We start from the raw sequence: 14,124 nt of genomic DNA, 5'->3' as shown, positions 1-14,124 counted from the left end.
TATGAAATCACCAACAATAAAGTACCTGTAGCCAAGTATAGGGGAAGAACTTTGATTTCAACATGGGAGCAGGGATCCTTAACAAGTATTTAGGGGAAATGTGTGATTATCACATGCTTCATTTTATCCAATTTTGTCCTCAAGCACAGTATAAACATCTGTGTAACCATGGATTTAATCATGCCTCATAAAAATCTGCTTTGGGCCTAATGTCGGATCTCTGACATTAAAACAGGCACACAAAAAAATATCAACACCACTCAGTCACAGAGGAGGAGAGAGGATGTAAGCAAAGAGCTTTGACTGAGACTAAATACTTTATTTAATAGTGTCTAAATAGACATATTTTTCCCATGAGCATTAAAGCATCGGTTCATATACGTTCTTTGGCAAGGTCCCAGTGTCCGCCTTATATAGTTAAAGACTTGAGCGTGTGTTTACACGTTACGTGTGAAATTTGAACCTCACACTTTACTGGACACAAATAAAAAACTTGTGCTCTCCCATTCCGCATACAGCATTTGCAGCCCCATTGCACCATCTTGCAAGCAGGCGTTTAACAATGATCACACTGCTGATGTCAATTGAAGTCTGTGAGGGTTCAGTGTTTAGAGTAGAGAGTTGTATTGGATCCTCTACACCTCCTGGCAAAGACAGCCTTCAAGATGCTCATGTTAGTCCATTGTTTCCTTCTTAACAAGGAGGTCAATTAACCACTCCTTGGTGTCCTTTACCACCAGCTGTTACTACTGAGCAATCAATTCCCTCAGCATTGAGAATCATTTAAAAGCAGCTCTTAGCGCATGGAGATGCCACAGAGGGGTTCCTGTTTGGAAGATTTGCTGTTTTGTTTTTAAGCAGGTATGAAATGGGTTTTGCTTGACTTATAATGCTTTATTTGTTACTGTGGGTGCAACATCCCTGTTAATTTGAACTTTTTTGTTTGTATTTGTGCAGTTTCTTAGGAACCGTCACAAATCAACTCTAACTCTATATTGAATTGACCCACTTAATTGCAGCAGAATGAGGTAAGTAAATGACTTGTCTAAACTGCTAAGTTTGAAAAGCTTATGATCTAAAACCAAAATGAATCTACAGGGTGTTGTGGATTTCATGTCTGCTGATTGGAAGCATCTCCTGTGGTCCTGTGGGAAAAGGTAAGGTTTGTCTTAGTCTAATGAAAATAACGGGGGGAACTACTACTACTCGAGAAGCTGTCTATTGTATGCTGAACTACTACACTTTCTTAAATGAATGCTGGCTCCTGCTAAACAGAACCTTGTTTTTCATCAGACGATGGATCAAACAGTGCTGACATGCGCTTCATGCAGCAGCCATCTTCTTCTGGGTATTTCTTCAGTGGAAGAGGGGTGAGTTCTGACCTGGGCAGCAGCTCCCCTCTACCAAGTCTACCCAACCCACGCTCTTTCAAAGCTACTGAACAACTTGCTGCTCAAGATCCCCTTTTCAATGCTGGCCCTGGCAGTTACGTCGGCTCTCAAGGTGTTTACAGCAGCCGCACCAACATGGCTCAGGGTAATGAGTTTGACAGTGGCTATACTGGTTTTGGGGCTAAAGGCTACAACAGCCCTGAGGTCAGTGAATATGGGGTTCCTTATGCAGCTTCTCAGGCCACTGGGTATGACAGCAGTGCGTATGTAGGGGACAGCTCTTCCGGGTTTGTTGCAGCCCCGCAAGATGAGAACTCTGCTAGTAGCTATGGCGCCAGTGACGAAGCCCTTGAGCCAGTCTTCAGTGACGTGTCCGATCTGGAGCCGGTCTACTCGTTCAGCTCTCGTTCACGCTACCAGCGAGGAAGAGCAGTATTTGTTCAAACCCGCTACACCCCAGGAGAGCCTGTTCCCCCACTCATGCCAATATACAGACGCGTCAGCAAAACTGCTATGAAGCAAAGCAGTCCTGCTAAAGCTCCAACCAAAGGTGGCTTCTAAAGACCTTTTCTGGTAAGGCACAAGTCACTCAATGTACTATATTCTCTGTATCTGCTGTGTGCTCACTGCTAACTTTTGTCTTTGCCTTGCAGGTCTCCATGTTTTGTGAGGTCTCATTGCTGCCTAGTGATCATGACAAGATGCCAATAAACTAGTTGACAAAGTCTTACCTTGTACATGGTCTTGAGTATCTTTCCAACTTGGCTGTAGTTGGGTTCAACAGTGGCTATTTGCTGCAGCATCATCACGTAGAAGATGCTGCAGCATGACAGACCAGTATATTTTGCAACAGTTGGTACAGTGACTTAATTCTAGGCTGGGTTAATGCAACCGTCAAGTGACTAAATGGGCTGACGGCTGCACAAACTAGATGTCATTTTATTGCAAGTAAATATGCACCCTCAGACGGACATGACAGATGCTATATCGCATAACGTGTTGCATATCAGTTTCGTGTAGAACTGCCTTCAGGGTAGGGGAAAACGTGATCACTTGCACATCTCTGCTCACCACCATAACAACCCAGCTTCTTTCTGCCTCTTGTGTAGCAAGCCATAGCTGAGAGGAACAGCAAAGGGCTTCTTACAGAGCCAAAAGCCACATTCACAAACTGGAGCAGCCCAGGCAGGGTTGTAAGCCCACCATCCTTCATCATACACCATGCCTGTTAATGTTGAATACTTTACTTATTGGCATTTCATTTCTGAAATGCAAATGCAGCACAAAACAACTTTGAACAAGTGTTCTTGGGGTACTTGGCCTTGCATACATTTAAATTCCTCCTTCCAAATGAGGAAGCTACTACTTTAGTGTGCTCATGTAAAAACATTCTCTGGAGGATCATATTTACACCACTTACAGGCTTATTTTTGTAAAACTGGCTACAAGCAATGGTATTTGTCATTGTCCTTGTAATAGCCTCTTGATCTTTCCCTAGGGACATCAAAGCACAATAGCAATCTTTAATGATTGCATTTACTGACCCAGACTAGCTTTAGTGCAATTCCAGAAAACATGTGGTTTGCCACAATGTCCAACATTAGTGTTTTTTTTTTTTTTTTCTTGGGTGTTAAAAGAACAGTTAGCCAAACTCTTGTCATACACACATTCTCAAATTAAAATATTTACTAGGGGTGTTCTTTAACTAGAACGAAAACATTACTGTCAAATGTGAAGATAAGCACACTCTTTTAGGCATCACAGGTGCAACAGTGAAATCTTGGCACAACACAATGGAACTAACCTAAACAATGCAAACATAGTGCTGTACAAAGCAAAGTGGGGGAACCATGGTGATGATCAAAACCTTCCCATAGACAATGTGACTGTTCTGGTGTTAAGGGCGCCATGTGGATAGACTGTCCTCCCAAGAAAAACAGCATCACTCATTTCAGCAAATGTTAAAATGCCTCAAAAACAAATAAAACAGTTTGAATTACAATATACATTATTTGTAAGTCCTTTTTATGTGCTTTTACTGTCATAATTAAATGAAAAACATTTGTTGAAAGGACAATTATTTAGCTTTTTGTCTTTAATAACTAAAAGTTCACTGCAACATTAATTTTCCATGCCACATTAAAATCAAATCACAGCACAGAAAAAGTGAAGTTCAATTCAATTTTATTTATATAGCACCAATTCATAACAGAAGTTATCTCATTGCACTTTTCCTATATAGCAGGTCTAGACCGTAGTCTTTATAATATTAATTACAGAGACCCAACAAATCCCACCATGAGCAAGCACTTGGCGACAATGGCAAGGAAAAACTTCCTTTAAGAGGGCCGAGACCTTGGACAGAACCAGACTCAATGGTGGGCGGCCATCCACCGCTGCCATGTTAGATTTTGAGAGAGAGAGGCACAATGCAATGCCTCCCGAACCCACACTGGGACCTGATTCCACAGGAGAGGAGCTTGATAACTGAAGGCTCTGGCTCCCATTCTACTTTTGGAGACTCTAGGAACCACAAGTAACCCTGTATCCTGGGAGTGCAGTGTTTCCTGTCGGATAATAAGGTATTATGAGATCTTTAAGACACGATGGTGCCAGACCATTAAGAGCTTTGTAGCTGAGGAGAAGGATTTTAAATTCTATTCTAGATTTTACACGGAGCCAGTGAGTGAGAAGCTAATATTGGAGAAATATGAAAATTTTCCTAGTTTTTGTCAGTACAAAAACTGAGGTGTATTGCATTTCAGTGTTGTCCTACAAAGAGCAGCATAGACCTACCATTACTAAATGCAAAGCACTGGAGTTTGACAACATGTTTGGATTCCTTTTTTGATTTGAATAAACTGTGTAAAATGGAAGATATTGATCTGCAAAGGCATTGAAAAAGACTGAGTGACACACTGACCACGTCCGAATCTCAGGACATAAATGCACAGGGCTTGCTTAAGAGCTGAGGCTAGTCAGAGATATAATTCCAAAGGGAACTACTACAGCACTTAAAATCCTCTGTTTCCTCAAAAGCATTGAACAAACATTTCCCAGATGTGACATTGCACTCAGAATTCTATTGAGTATCCCGGTGGCTGTTTGCTGCCAGGAAACCAAGAAAAGTGACTTTCAACGTAATTCATAGAATGGCCACAACGGTCATTTTGACCGTTTTGAAATGTATATGTGCAATAACTTTGTTGAATAATAAAATACAATCCTGACTTTTCCTAAAAGTGTCTGTATTTTTATTTACAATGGGTTTCATATAAATTACACAAAAGAAAATATGATAATTTTTACCTATTTCAGCCATACACGGTTATATTGGCCGCACTGAATTTTGATACATCTTGGTTGCTTAGCAACTATCATTGTCTCTGTTAAAGAAACGTCGCTAGCGGCCTCGGGTGCTATTAGCATATGCTAATTTGCTTACAAATACAAATTATTAGAATAAATTGGCTATCAGTACAATAATTTAAGAAATTGAATAATTGCCTAGGTTGGAGTTTAGAAAATGTCTGAAATTAATGAAAGAAAGAAAGAAAGAAAGATGAAGAGAAAGATGACTGCTGCCATGGCCTTGGAGATGCTTCAGAACATGGACGGTGATGCCTCTGATGAAGGGGATCCATTGGAGGTGGAAAGTGACAGCGACCTTTCCTGGGTGCAAGAAAACACTGAGTGATTCAGAGTCCATACCGAGGAAAAAGAGGCAGCTACTTTCATTGGAGACTAGGGATCCAGATGTTCCGTTCACGGCTGACGTTCCAGGTGAGCTCGGCTAACCTGCGCTCCGCTATGCACCGCCGTCCTGTCTTGTGCTGCCCTGTGCTAGTTATAGCTTGGTCCTATTATTATTATTATGCTATTATTATTAGGTTATTATTGTTGTCCTAGGCCCTTCCCGAACCAGTACCTGCTCTTGAGCCAACTGGAGTGCTCCACCCGCCCTTAGAGTCATCTCGGTTGGAGGCGGCTGTGGAAAAGGGGTAGGATGGGACCGTGTGGACGGTCCTCCAGCCAACTGAACGTCCAGGGAGAAGCCTGAGCGAAAATGTCCCGACTGAAGCTGCTGGCCCCACAGCACATGCGAAGCGCAACATCAGAGATGGCTCACGGCCTTCTTGGTGTGTTTGGCGATGGCATGCTGAAATGCATCAGGGACTGCACTGAGGCTGAGGCACATGAGCACCGTGGTGACAGCTCATGGGACCTGACAGCGGCTGAAATGAAAGCCTTCGTAGCCCTGTTGTATATCCGTGGAGCACAGGGTGCAAAAAACATGGAGTTGGACAGCCTTTGGTCGGAGAAATGGGGCTTCACATTTTTCAGGGAAACCTTGGCCAGAAATCGCTTCAGGGAGATAATGACATTCCTGTGGTTCAACAAAAAAAGAGACCCGAGGTGTGCATCTACGAGGTCAGCTCGTGGTAGAGAGTGTGGTGCTGAGACTGGCGGAGCCATTCCTGAGGAAGGGAGGAAATATTACCACAGATAATTTCTTCACTTCTCTCAAACTGGCCACCGCCTTACAGGCCAAGCAGACCAGGAAAACTAAGCATGAGAGCAAAAGAGCAAGCGGAGCTGTTCAGCACAACAGTGCTGAAATGTGCAGGTGCGACGCTCACCATCTACCAGGGAAAGCCGTGGAAGAATGTGTGCATTCTGAGCTCCGTGCACACAAGCGTGGGCATTACCGATGGGCCGAAGGCAAAGGCGGAGTCTGTAACATACTACAACATCACCAAATATGGCGTGGACGTCCTAGATCAGATGGCAAGGACGTACTCTGTGAAAGGCGATACACGTAGATGGCCAGTGGCTGTCTTCCATAACATCCTCGACCTGGCTGGGATCAATGTCCACAAGTTCATGCAGTAACTGGCAGAGGAGCTGAGAGCAGAGTTCATGGAGGGAAAAGGGGCAGCATGGCAGTTGGCACAAGGTCCCAGTCAGCATCAGAAGCAACCACCGCAGCAGACACCAAAATGGAGGCAGTGCCAGGTTCGAAGAAGCTGCAAACAAAATAAAACACACGACACCTGCTGCAAATGCCCTAAACCCGTGTGTGGAAATTGTGCGAGGAGAACGGAGGTCACTTGCGTTGACTGTGAAGCTTAAATATTGATGTAATTAGTTAATAGGCTGACGTGCTGCGGTAAGCGTATTGCCTCATTTCCGGTCACCGGTGTTTGTGTGTTACTAGTAGCGTATATTTGCTGCTCTAGCTCATCACAGTTAATTTTGTTTGATTCTTTATTATAGTGACTATCTATCTGCTATACATTTAAACATACACTAGTTCTGCTCAAGCACTCATAGCGCTCTCCTTCTTTTAACGACTTTCTCGCTAATCCCACAGTTTACACGCTATTCAGTTCAATGGCTTCTCCCTCTCCCTCTCCCTCTCCTGTTCTCTCCTGCTCTGTGTGTCAAATGTTTGGCTATTCCTCTGCCTCCTTTAGTGATAATGGTAAATGTAATAAATGTAGTTTATTTGTAGCATTGGACGCAAGGCTTAGTGAATTGGAAAAGCGGTTCATTCATCATTAGCTGCTGTAGTTAGCCAGCCCCCAGGACCGACCAGAGGTAGCTCCTGTAAGCCGTCTCCAGGGAGGCTGGGTGACTGTCTGAAGGAAGCATAGCCCTAAGCAGAAGCCCACGGTTCACCACCAACCTGTTCACGTTTCTAACAAGTTCTCCCCACTCAGCGACACACCTGTTGAGAAACCAACTCTGATTATTGCCAACTCCATTTTGAGAAAAGTGAAGTTAGCGACACCAGCGACCATAGTCAAATGTATTCCTGGGGCCAGAGCGGCCGATGTTGAATCCTATTTAAAACTGCTAGCTAAGGATAAACGTAAATACAGTAAGACTGTTATTCACGTCGGTGGTGAAGACTCCCAGTCAGGCTTTGTAGATAATTGGCGGACTTTTTGGGGGAGTAGTAATGAAACAAACTTCAAGAACTGCCTTCTTTCACCTACGCACCATTGCAAAAATCAGGCACATCCTGTCTAAAAATGATGCCGAAAAGGTAGTGCATGCATTTGTTACTTCCAGGTTGGACTATTGCAATTCCTTATTATCAGGCTGCCCGAATAAGTCCCTTAAGACTCTCCAGTAGATCCAGAATGCTGCAGCACGTGTACTGACAAGAACTAGGAAAAGAGGTCATATTTCTCCAATATTAGCTTCTCTGCCCTGGCTCCCTGTAAAATCCAGAATAGAATTTAAAATCCTTCTCCTCACCTACAAAGCTCTTAACGGTCAGGCAACATTGTATCTTAAAGATCTCATAATACCTTATTACCTGACTAGAACACTGGGCTCCCAGGATGCAGGCTTACTTGTGGTTCCTAGAGTGTCCAAAAGTAGAACGGGAGCCAGAGCCTTCAGCTATCAAGCTCCTCTCCTGTGGAATCAGGTCCCAGTTTGGGTTCGGGAGGCAGACACCATCTCCACATTTAAGAGTAGGCTTAGGACTTTCCTCTTTGATAAAGTTTATAGTTAGGGCTGGTTTGGGTGAGTCCTAAACCATCCCTTAGTTATGTTGTTAAAAGCCTAGACTGCCAGGAGACTTCCCATGATGCACCTCTTTCCTCTCTCCTTCTCTCCCTCTCCATCTGTATGCATTTTTATCCCATTACTGCATGTTACTAACTCAACATCTTCTCTCTCCCGTAGTTTTGTGTTTTCTCGTTTCTCTCCTCTCTCCTTCTGTTGCTTTCAGCAGGTGTTTCTACCTGCGGAGCTGCAGAGATATCTATATCAGTGGTTGTGGGCCACCTGATGCTCCCATGTTCCTGCTCGACAACTGCTACTACAATTCTTGTTATTGGCTCTGTTACTATTATTGTCATTATTATTCCTATGACTGTCATTCCTATTATTGTTAATTTATTAATGTTACCACTACCATTACATTATTACTATTTTAAAATTCTAGGTGGTATTTGCATTGTGCTCCCTCACCCACCCCCACCACCTTCTCTCTCTCTCAAAACCTCTTTCTCTCTCTCTCTCTCAAAACCTAACATGGCAGCGGCAGATGGCCGCCCACCATTGAGTCTGGTTCTGCTCGAGGTTTCTGCCTCTTAAAAGGAAGTTTTTCCTTGCCACTGTCGCCAAGTGCTTGCTCATGATGGGATATGTTGGGTCGCTGTAAATAATATTATAAAGAGTACGGTCTAGACCTGCTCTATAGGAAAAGTGCAATGAGATAACGTCTGTTATGAATTGGCGGTATATAAATAAAACTGAATTGAATTGAAAAACCACGCCTTGATAGAAAAAATATGTGGTACAGAGAATATGAATATGAAATCACCAACAATAAAGTACCTGTAGCCAAGTATAGGGGAAGAACTTTGATTTCAACATGGGAGCAGGGATCCTTAACAAGTATTTAGGGGAAATGTGTGATTATCACATGCTTCATTTTATCCAATTTTGTCCTCAAGCACAGTATAAACATCTGTGTAACCATGGATTTAATCATGCCTCATAAAAATCTGCTTTGGGCCTAATGTCGGATCTCTGACATTAAAACAGGCACACAAAAAAATATCAACACCACTCAGTCACAGAGGAGGAGAGAGGATGTAAGCAAAGAGCTTTGACTGAGACTAAATACTTTATTTAATAGTGTCTAAATAGACATATTTTTCCCATGAGCATTAAAGCATCGGTTCATATACGTTCTTTGGCAAGGTCCCAGTGTCCGCCTTATATAGTTAAAGACTTGAGCGTGTGTTTACACGTTACGTGTGAAATTTGAACCTCACACTTTACTGGACACAAATAAAAAACTTGTGCTCTCCCATTCCGCATACAGCATTTGCAGCCCCATTGCACCATCTTGCAAGCAGGCGTTTAACAATGATCACACTGCTGATGTCAATTGAAGTCTGTGAGGGTTCAGTGTTTAGAGTAGAGAGTTGTATTGGATCCTCTACACCTCCTGGCAAAGACAGCCTTCAAGATGCTCATGTTAGTCCATTGTTTCCTTCTTAACAAGGAGGTCAATTAACCACTCCTTGGTGTCCTTTACCACCAGCTGTTACTACTGAGCAATCAATTCCCTCAGCATTGAGAATCATTTAAAAGCAGCTCTTAGCGCATGGAGATGCCACAGAGGGGTTCCTGTTTGGAAGATTTGCTGTTTTGTTTTTAAGCAGGTATGAAATGGGTTTTGCTTGACTTATAATGCTTTATTTGTTACTGTGGGTGCAACATCCCTGTTAATTTGAACTTTTTTGTTTGTATTTGTGCAGTTTCTTAGGAACCGTCACAAATCAACTCTAACTCTATATTGAATTGACCCACTTAATTGCAGCAGAATGAGGTAAGTAAATGACTTGTCTAAACTGCTAAGTTTGAAAAGCTTATGATCTAAAACCAAAATGAATCTACAGGGTGTTGTGGATTTCATGTCTGCTGATTGGAAGCATCTCCTGTGGTCCTGTGGGAAAAGGTAAGGTTTGTCTTAGTCTAATGAAAATAACGGGGGGGGGAACTACTACTCGAGAAGCTGTCTATTGTATGCTGAACTACTACACTTTCTTAAATGAATGCTGGCTCCTGCTAAACAGAACCTTGTTTTTCATCAGACGATGGATCAAACAGTGCTGACATGCGCTTCATGCAGCAGCCATCTTCTTCTGGGTATTTCTTCAGTGGAAGAGGGGTGAGTTCTGACCTGGGCAGCAGCTCCCCTCTACCAAGTCTACCCAACCCACGCTCTTTCAAAGCTACTGAACAACTTGCTGCTCAAGATCCCCTTTTCAATGCTGGCCCTGGCAGTTACGTCGGCTCTCAAGGTGTTTTACAGCAGCCGCACCAACATGGCTCAGGGTAATGAGTTTGACAGTGGCTATACTGGTTTTGGGGCTAAAGGCTACAACAGCCCTGAGGTCAGTGAATATGGGGTTCCTTATGCAGCTTCTCAGGCCACTGGGTATGACATCAGTGCGTATGTAGGGGACAGCTCTTCCGGGTTTGTTGCAGCCCCGCAAGATGAGAACTCTGCTAGTAGCTATGGCGCCAGTGACGAAGCCCTTGAGCCAGTCTTCAGTGACGTGTCCGATCTGGAGCCGGTCTACTCGTTCAGCTCTCGTTCACGCTACCAGCGAGGAAGAGCAGTATTTGTTCAAACCCGCTACACCCCAGGAGAGCCTGTTCCCCCACTCATGCCAATATACAGACGCGTCAGCAAAACTGCTATGAAGCAAAGCAGTCCTGCTAAAGCTCCAACCAAAGGTGGCTTCTAAAGACCTTTTCTGGTAAGGCACAAGTCACTCAATGTACTATATTCTCTGTATCTGCTGTGTGCTCACTGCTAACTTTTGTCTTTGCCTTGCAGGTCTCCATGTTTTGTGAGGTCTCATTGCTGCCTAGTGATCATGACAAGATGCCAATAAACTAGTTGACAAAGTCTTACCTTGTACATGGTCTTGAGTATCTTTCCAACTTGGCTGTAGTTGGGTTCAACAGTGGCTATTTGCTGCAGCATCATCACGTAGAAGATGCTGCAGCATGACAGACCAGTATATTTTGCAACAGTTGGTACAGTGACTTAATTCTAGGCTGGGTTAATGCAACCGTCAAGTGACTAAATGGGCTGACGGCTGCACAAACTAGATGTCATTTTATTGCAAGTAAATATGCACCCTCAGACGGACATGACAGATGCTATATCGCATAACGTGTTGCATATCAGTTTCGTGTAGAACTGCCTTCAGGGTAGGGGGGAAAAACGTGATCACTTGCACATCTCTGCTCACCACCATAACAACCCAGCTTCTTTCTGCCTCTTGTGTAGCAAGCCATAGCTGAGAGGAACAGCAAAGGGCTTCTTACAGAGCCAAAAGCCACATTCACAAACTGGAGCAGCCCAGGCAGGGTTGTAAGCCCACCATCCTTCATCATACACCATGCCTGTTAATGTTGAATACTTTACTTATTGGCATTTCATTTCTGAAATGCAAATGCAGCACAAAACAACTTTGAACAAGTGTTCTTGGGGTACTTGGCCTTGCATACATTTAAATTCCTCCTTCCAAATGAGGAAGCTACTACTTTAGTGTACTTAATATAAAATAAATTCTCTCATCTACACCACTTACAGTGTTTTGTATTAAACTGGCTACAAGCAATGTTTTGTCTCAAACTTTCCCTAGGTACATCAAAGCACATTTGTTTAGAATAGCAATATCTTTGCATTTGCTGTCCCAGATTAGCTTTAGTGCAATTCCAGAAAACATGAATGTGATTTGCCACAATGTCCAACATTAGTTTTTTTTTTTTTTTTTTTGTTTTTCCTTGGGTGTTAAAAGAACAGTTAGCCAAACTCTTGTCATACACACATTCTCAAATTAAAATATTTACTAGGTGTGTTCTTTAACTAGAATGGAAAACATTACTGTCAAATGTGAAGATAAGCAACTCTTTTAGGCATCACAGGTGCAACAGTGAAATCTTGGCACAACACAATGGAACTAACCTAAACAATGCAAACATAGTGCTGTACAAAGCAAAAAGTGGGGAACCATGGTGATGATCAAAACCTTCCCATAGACAATGTGACTGTTCTGGTGTTAAGGGTGCCATGATGTGGATAGAGACTGTCCTCCCAAGAAAAACAGCATCACTCATTTCATGCAAATGTTAAAATGCCTCAAAAACAAATCAAAAAACAGTTTGAATTACAATATACATTATTTGTAAGTCCTTTTTATGTGCTTTTACTGTCATAATTAAATGAAAAACATTTGTTGAAAGGACAATTATTTAGCTTTTTGTCTTTAATAACTAAAAGTTCACTGCAACATTAATTTTCCATGCCACATTAAAATCAAATCACAGCACAGAAAAAGTGAAGTTCAATTCAATTTTATTTATATAGCACCAATTCATAACAGAAGTTATCTCATTGCACTTTTCCTATATAGCAGGTCTAGACCGTAGTCTTTATAATATTAATTACAGAGACCCAACAAATCCCACCATGAGCAAGCACTTGGCGACAATGGCAAGGAAAAACTTCCTTTAAGAGGGCCGAGACCTTGGACAGAACCAGACTCAATGGTGGGCGGCCATCCACCGCTGCCATGTTAGATTTTGAGAGAGAGGCACAATGCAATGCCTCCCGAACCCACACTGGGACCTGATTCCACAGGAGAGGAGCTTGATAACTGAAGGCTCTGGCTCCCATTCTACTTTTGGAGACTCTAGGAACCACAAGTAACCCTGTATCCTGGGAGTGCAGTGTTTCCTGTCGGATAATAAGGTATTATGAGATCTTTAAGACACGATGGTGCCAGACCATTAAGAGCTTTGTAGCTGAGGAGAAGGATTTTAAATTCTATTCTAGATTTTACACGGAGCCAGTGAGTGAGAAGCTAATATTGGAGAAATATGAAAATTTTCCTAGTTTTTGTCAGTACAAAAACTGAGGTGTATTGCATTTCAGTGTTGTCCTACAAAGAGCAGCATAGACCTACCATTACTAAATGCAAAGCACTGGAGTTTGACAACATGTTTGGATCTTTTTGATCTTGCTAAACTGTGTGAAACAGAAAATATTGATCTGCAAAGGCACTGCAACAGACTGAGGGACACACTGACCACGTCCGAATCTCAGGACATAAATGCACAGGGCTTGCTTAAGAGCTGAGGCTAGTCAGAGATATAATTCCAAAGGGAACTACTACAGCACTTAAAATCCTCTGTTTCCTCAAAAGCATTGAACAAACATTTCCCAGATGTGACATTGCACTCAGAATTCTATTGAGTATCCCGGTGGCTGTTTGCTGCCAGGAAACCAAGAAAAGTGACTTTCAACGTAATTCATAGAATGGCCACAACGGTCATTTTGACCGTTTTGAAATGTATATGTGCAATAACTTTGTTGAATAATAAAATACAATCCTGACTTTTCCTAAAAGTGTCTGTATTTTTATTTACAATGGGTTTCATATAAATTACACAAAAGAAAATATGATAATTTTTACCTATTTCAGCCATACACGGTTATATTGGCCGCACTGAATTTTGATACATCTTGGTTGCTTAGCAACTATCATTGTCTCTGTTAAAGAAACGTCGCTAGCGGCCTCGGGTGCTATTAGCATATGCTAATTTGCTTACAAATACAAATTATTAGAATAAATTGGCTATCAGTACAATAATTTAAGAAATTGAATAATTGCCTAGGTTGGAGTTTAGAAAATGTCTGAAATTAATGAAAGAAAGAAAGAAAGAAAGATGAAGAGAAAGATGACTGCTGCCATGGCCTTGGAGATGCTTCAGAACATGGACGGTGATGCCTCTGATGAAGGGGATCCATTGGAGGTGGAAAGTGACAGCGACCTTTCCTGGGTGCAAGAAAACACTGAGTGATTCAGAGTCCATACCGAGGAAAAAGAGGCAGCTACTTTCATTGGAGACTAGGGATCCAGATGTTCCGTTCACGGCTGACGTTCCAGGTGAGCTCGGCTAACCTGCGCTCCGCTATGCACCGCCGTCCTGTCTTGTGCTGCCCTGTGCTAGTTATAGCTTGGTCCTATTATTATTATTATGCTATTATTATTAGGTTATTATTGTTGTCCTAGGCCCTTCCCGAACCAGTACCTGCTCTTGAGCCAACTGGAGTGCTCCACCCGCCCTTAGAGTCATCTCGGTTGGAGGCGGCTGTGGAAAAGGGGTAGGATGGGAC

General features: G+C 42.7%; 1 protein-coding gene and 1 long non-coding RNA gene across 2 annotated transcripts; both read left to right on the top strand.

Annotated features, from left to right (window-relative positions):
- The first annotated feature begins 771 nt into the window (after nt 1-771).
- LOC122874470 lies at nt 772-2,128 on the top strand. Its single transcript, XM_044192366.1, has 5 exons — nt 772-861; nt 958-1,028; nt 1,099-1,157; nt 1,294-1,964; nt 2,045-2,128. Exons 2-4 carry the CDS (start codon nt 1,024-1,026, stop codon nt 1,950-1,952), a joined length of 723 nt encoding a protein of 240 aa, XP_044048301.1. The 5' UTR covers nt 772-861; nt 958-1,023; the 3' UTR covers nt 1,953-1,964; nt 2,045-2,128.
- A 7,368-nt stretch (nt 2,129-9,496) lies between these two features.
- Nucleotides 9,497-10,854, top strand: LOC122874468. Its single transcript, XR_006377616.1, has 5 exons — nt 9,497-9,586; nt 9,683-9,753; nt 9,824-9,882; nt 10,019-10,690; nt 10,771-10,854. It is a non-coding gene; the product is annotated as an uncharacterized LOC122874468 (long non-coding RNA).
- Nucleotides 10,855-14,124: the final 3,270 nt, after the last annotated feature.

Source organism: Siniperca chuatsi, linkage group LG4 (assembly GCF_020085105.1).
Source record: "Siniperca chuatsi isolate FFG_IHB_CAS linkage group LG4, ASM2008510v1, whole genome shotgun sequence".
Classification (NCBI taxonomy): Eukaryota; Metazoa; Chordata; class Actinopteri; order Centrarchiformes; family Sinipercidae; genus Siniperca; species Siniperca chuatsi.
The sequence above is the reverse complement of the archived record's forward strand: the minus strand, read 5'-3'. Positions and strand labels throughout refer to the sequence as shown.

Excerpts from the sequence above, each read along its gene's own strand:
- LOC122874470 (XM_044192366.1), top strand. Across the intron at positions 1,158-1,293 it reads CTGTGGTCCTGTGGGAAAAG|ACGATGGATCAAACAGTGCT; the intron begins GTAAGGTTTGTC and ends GTTTTTCATCAG.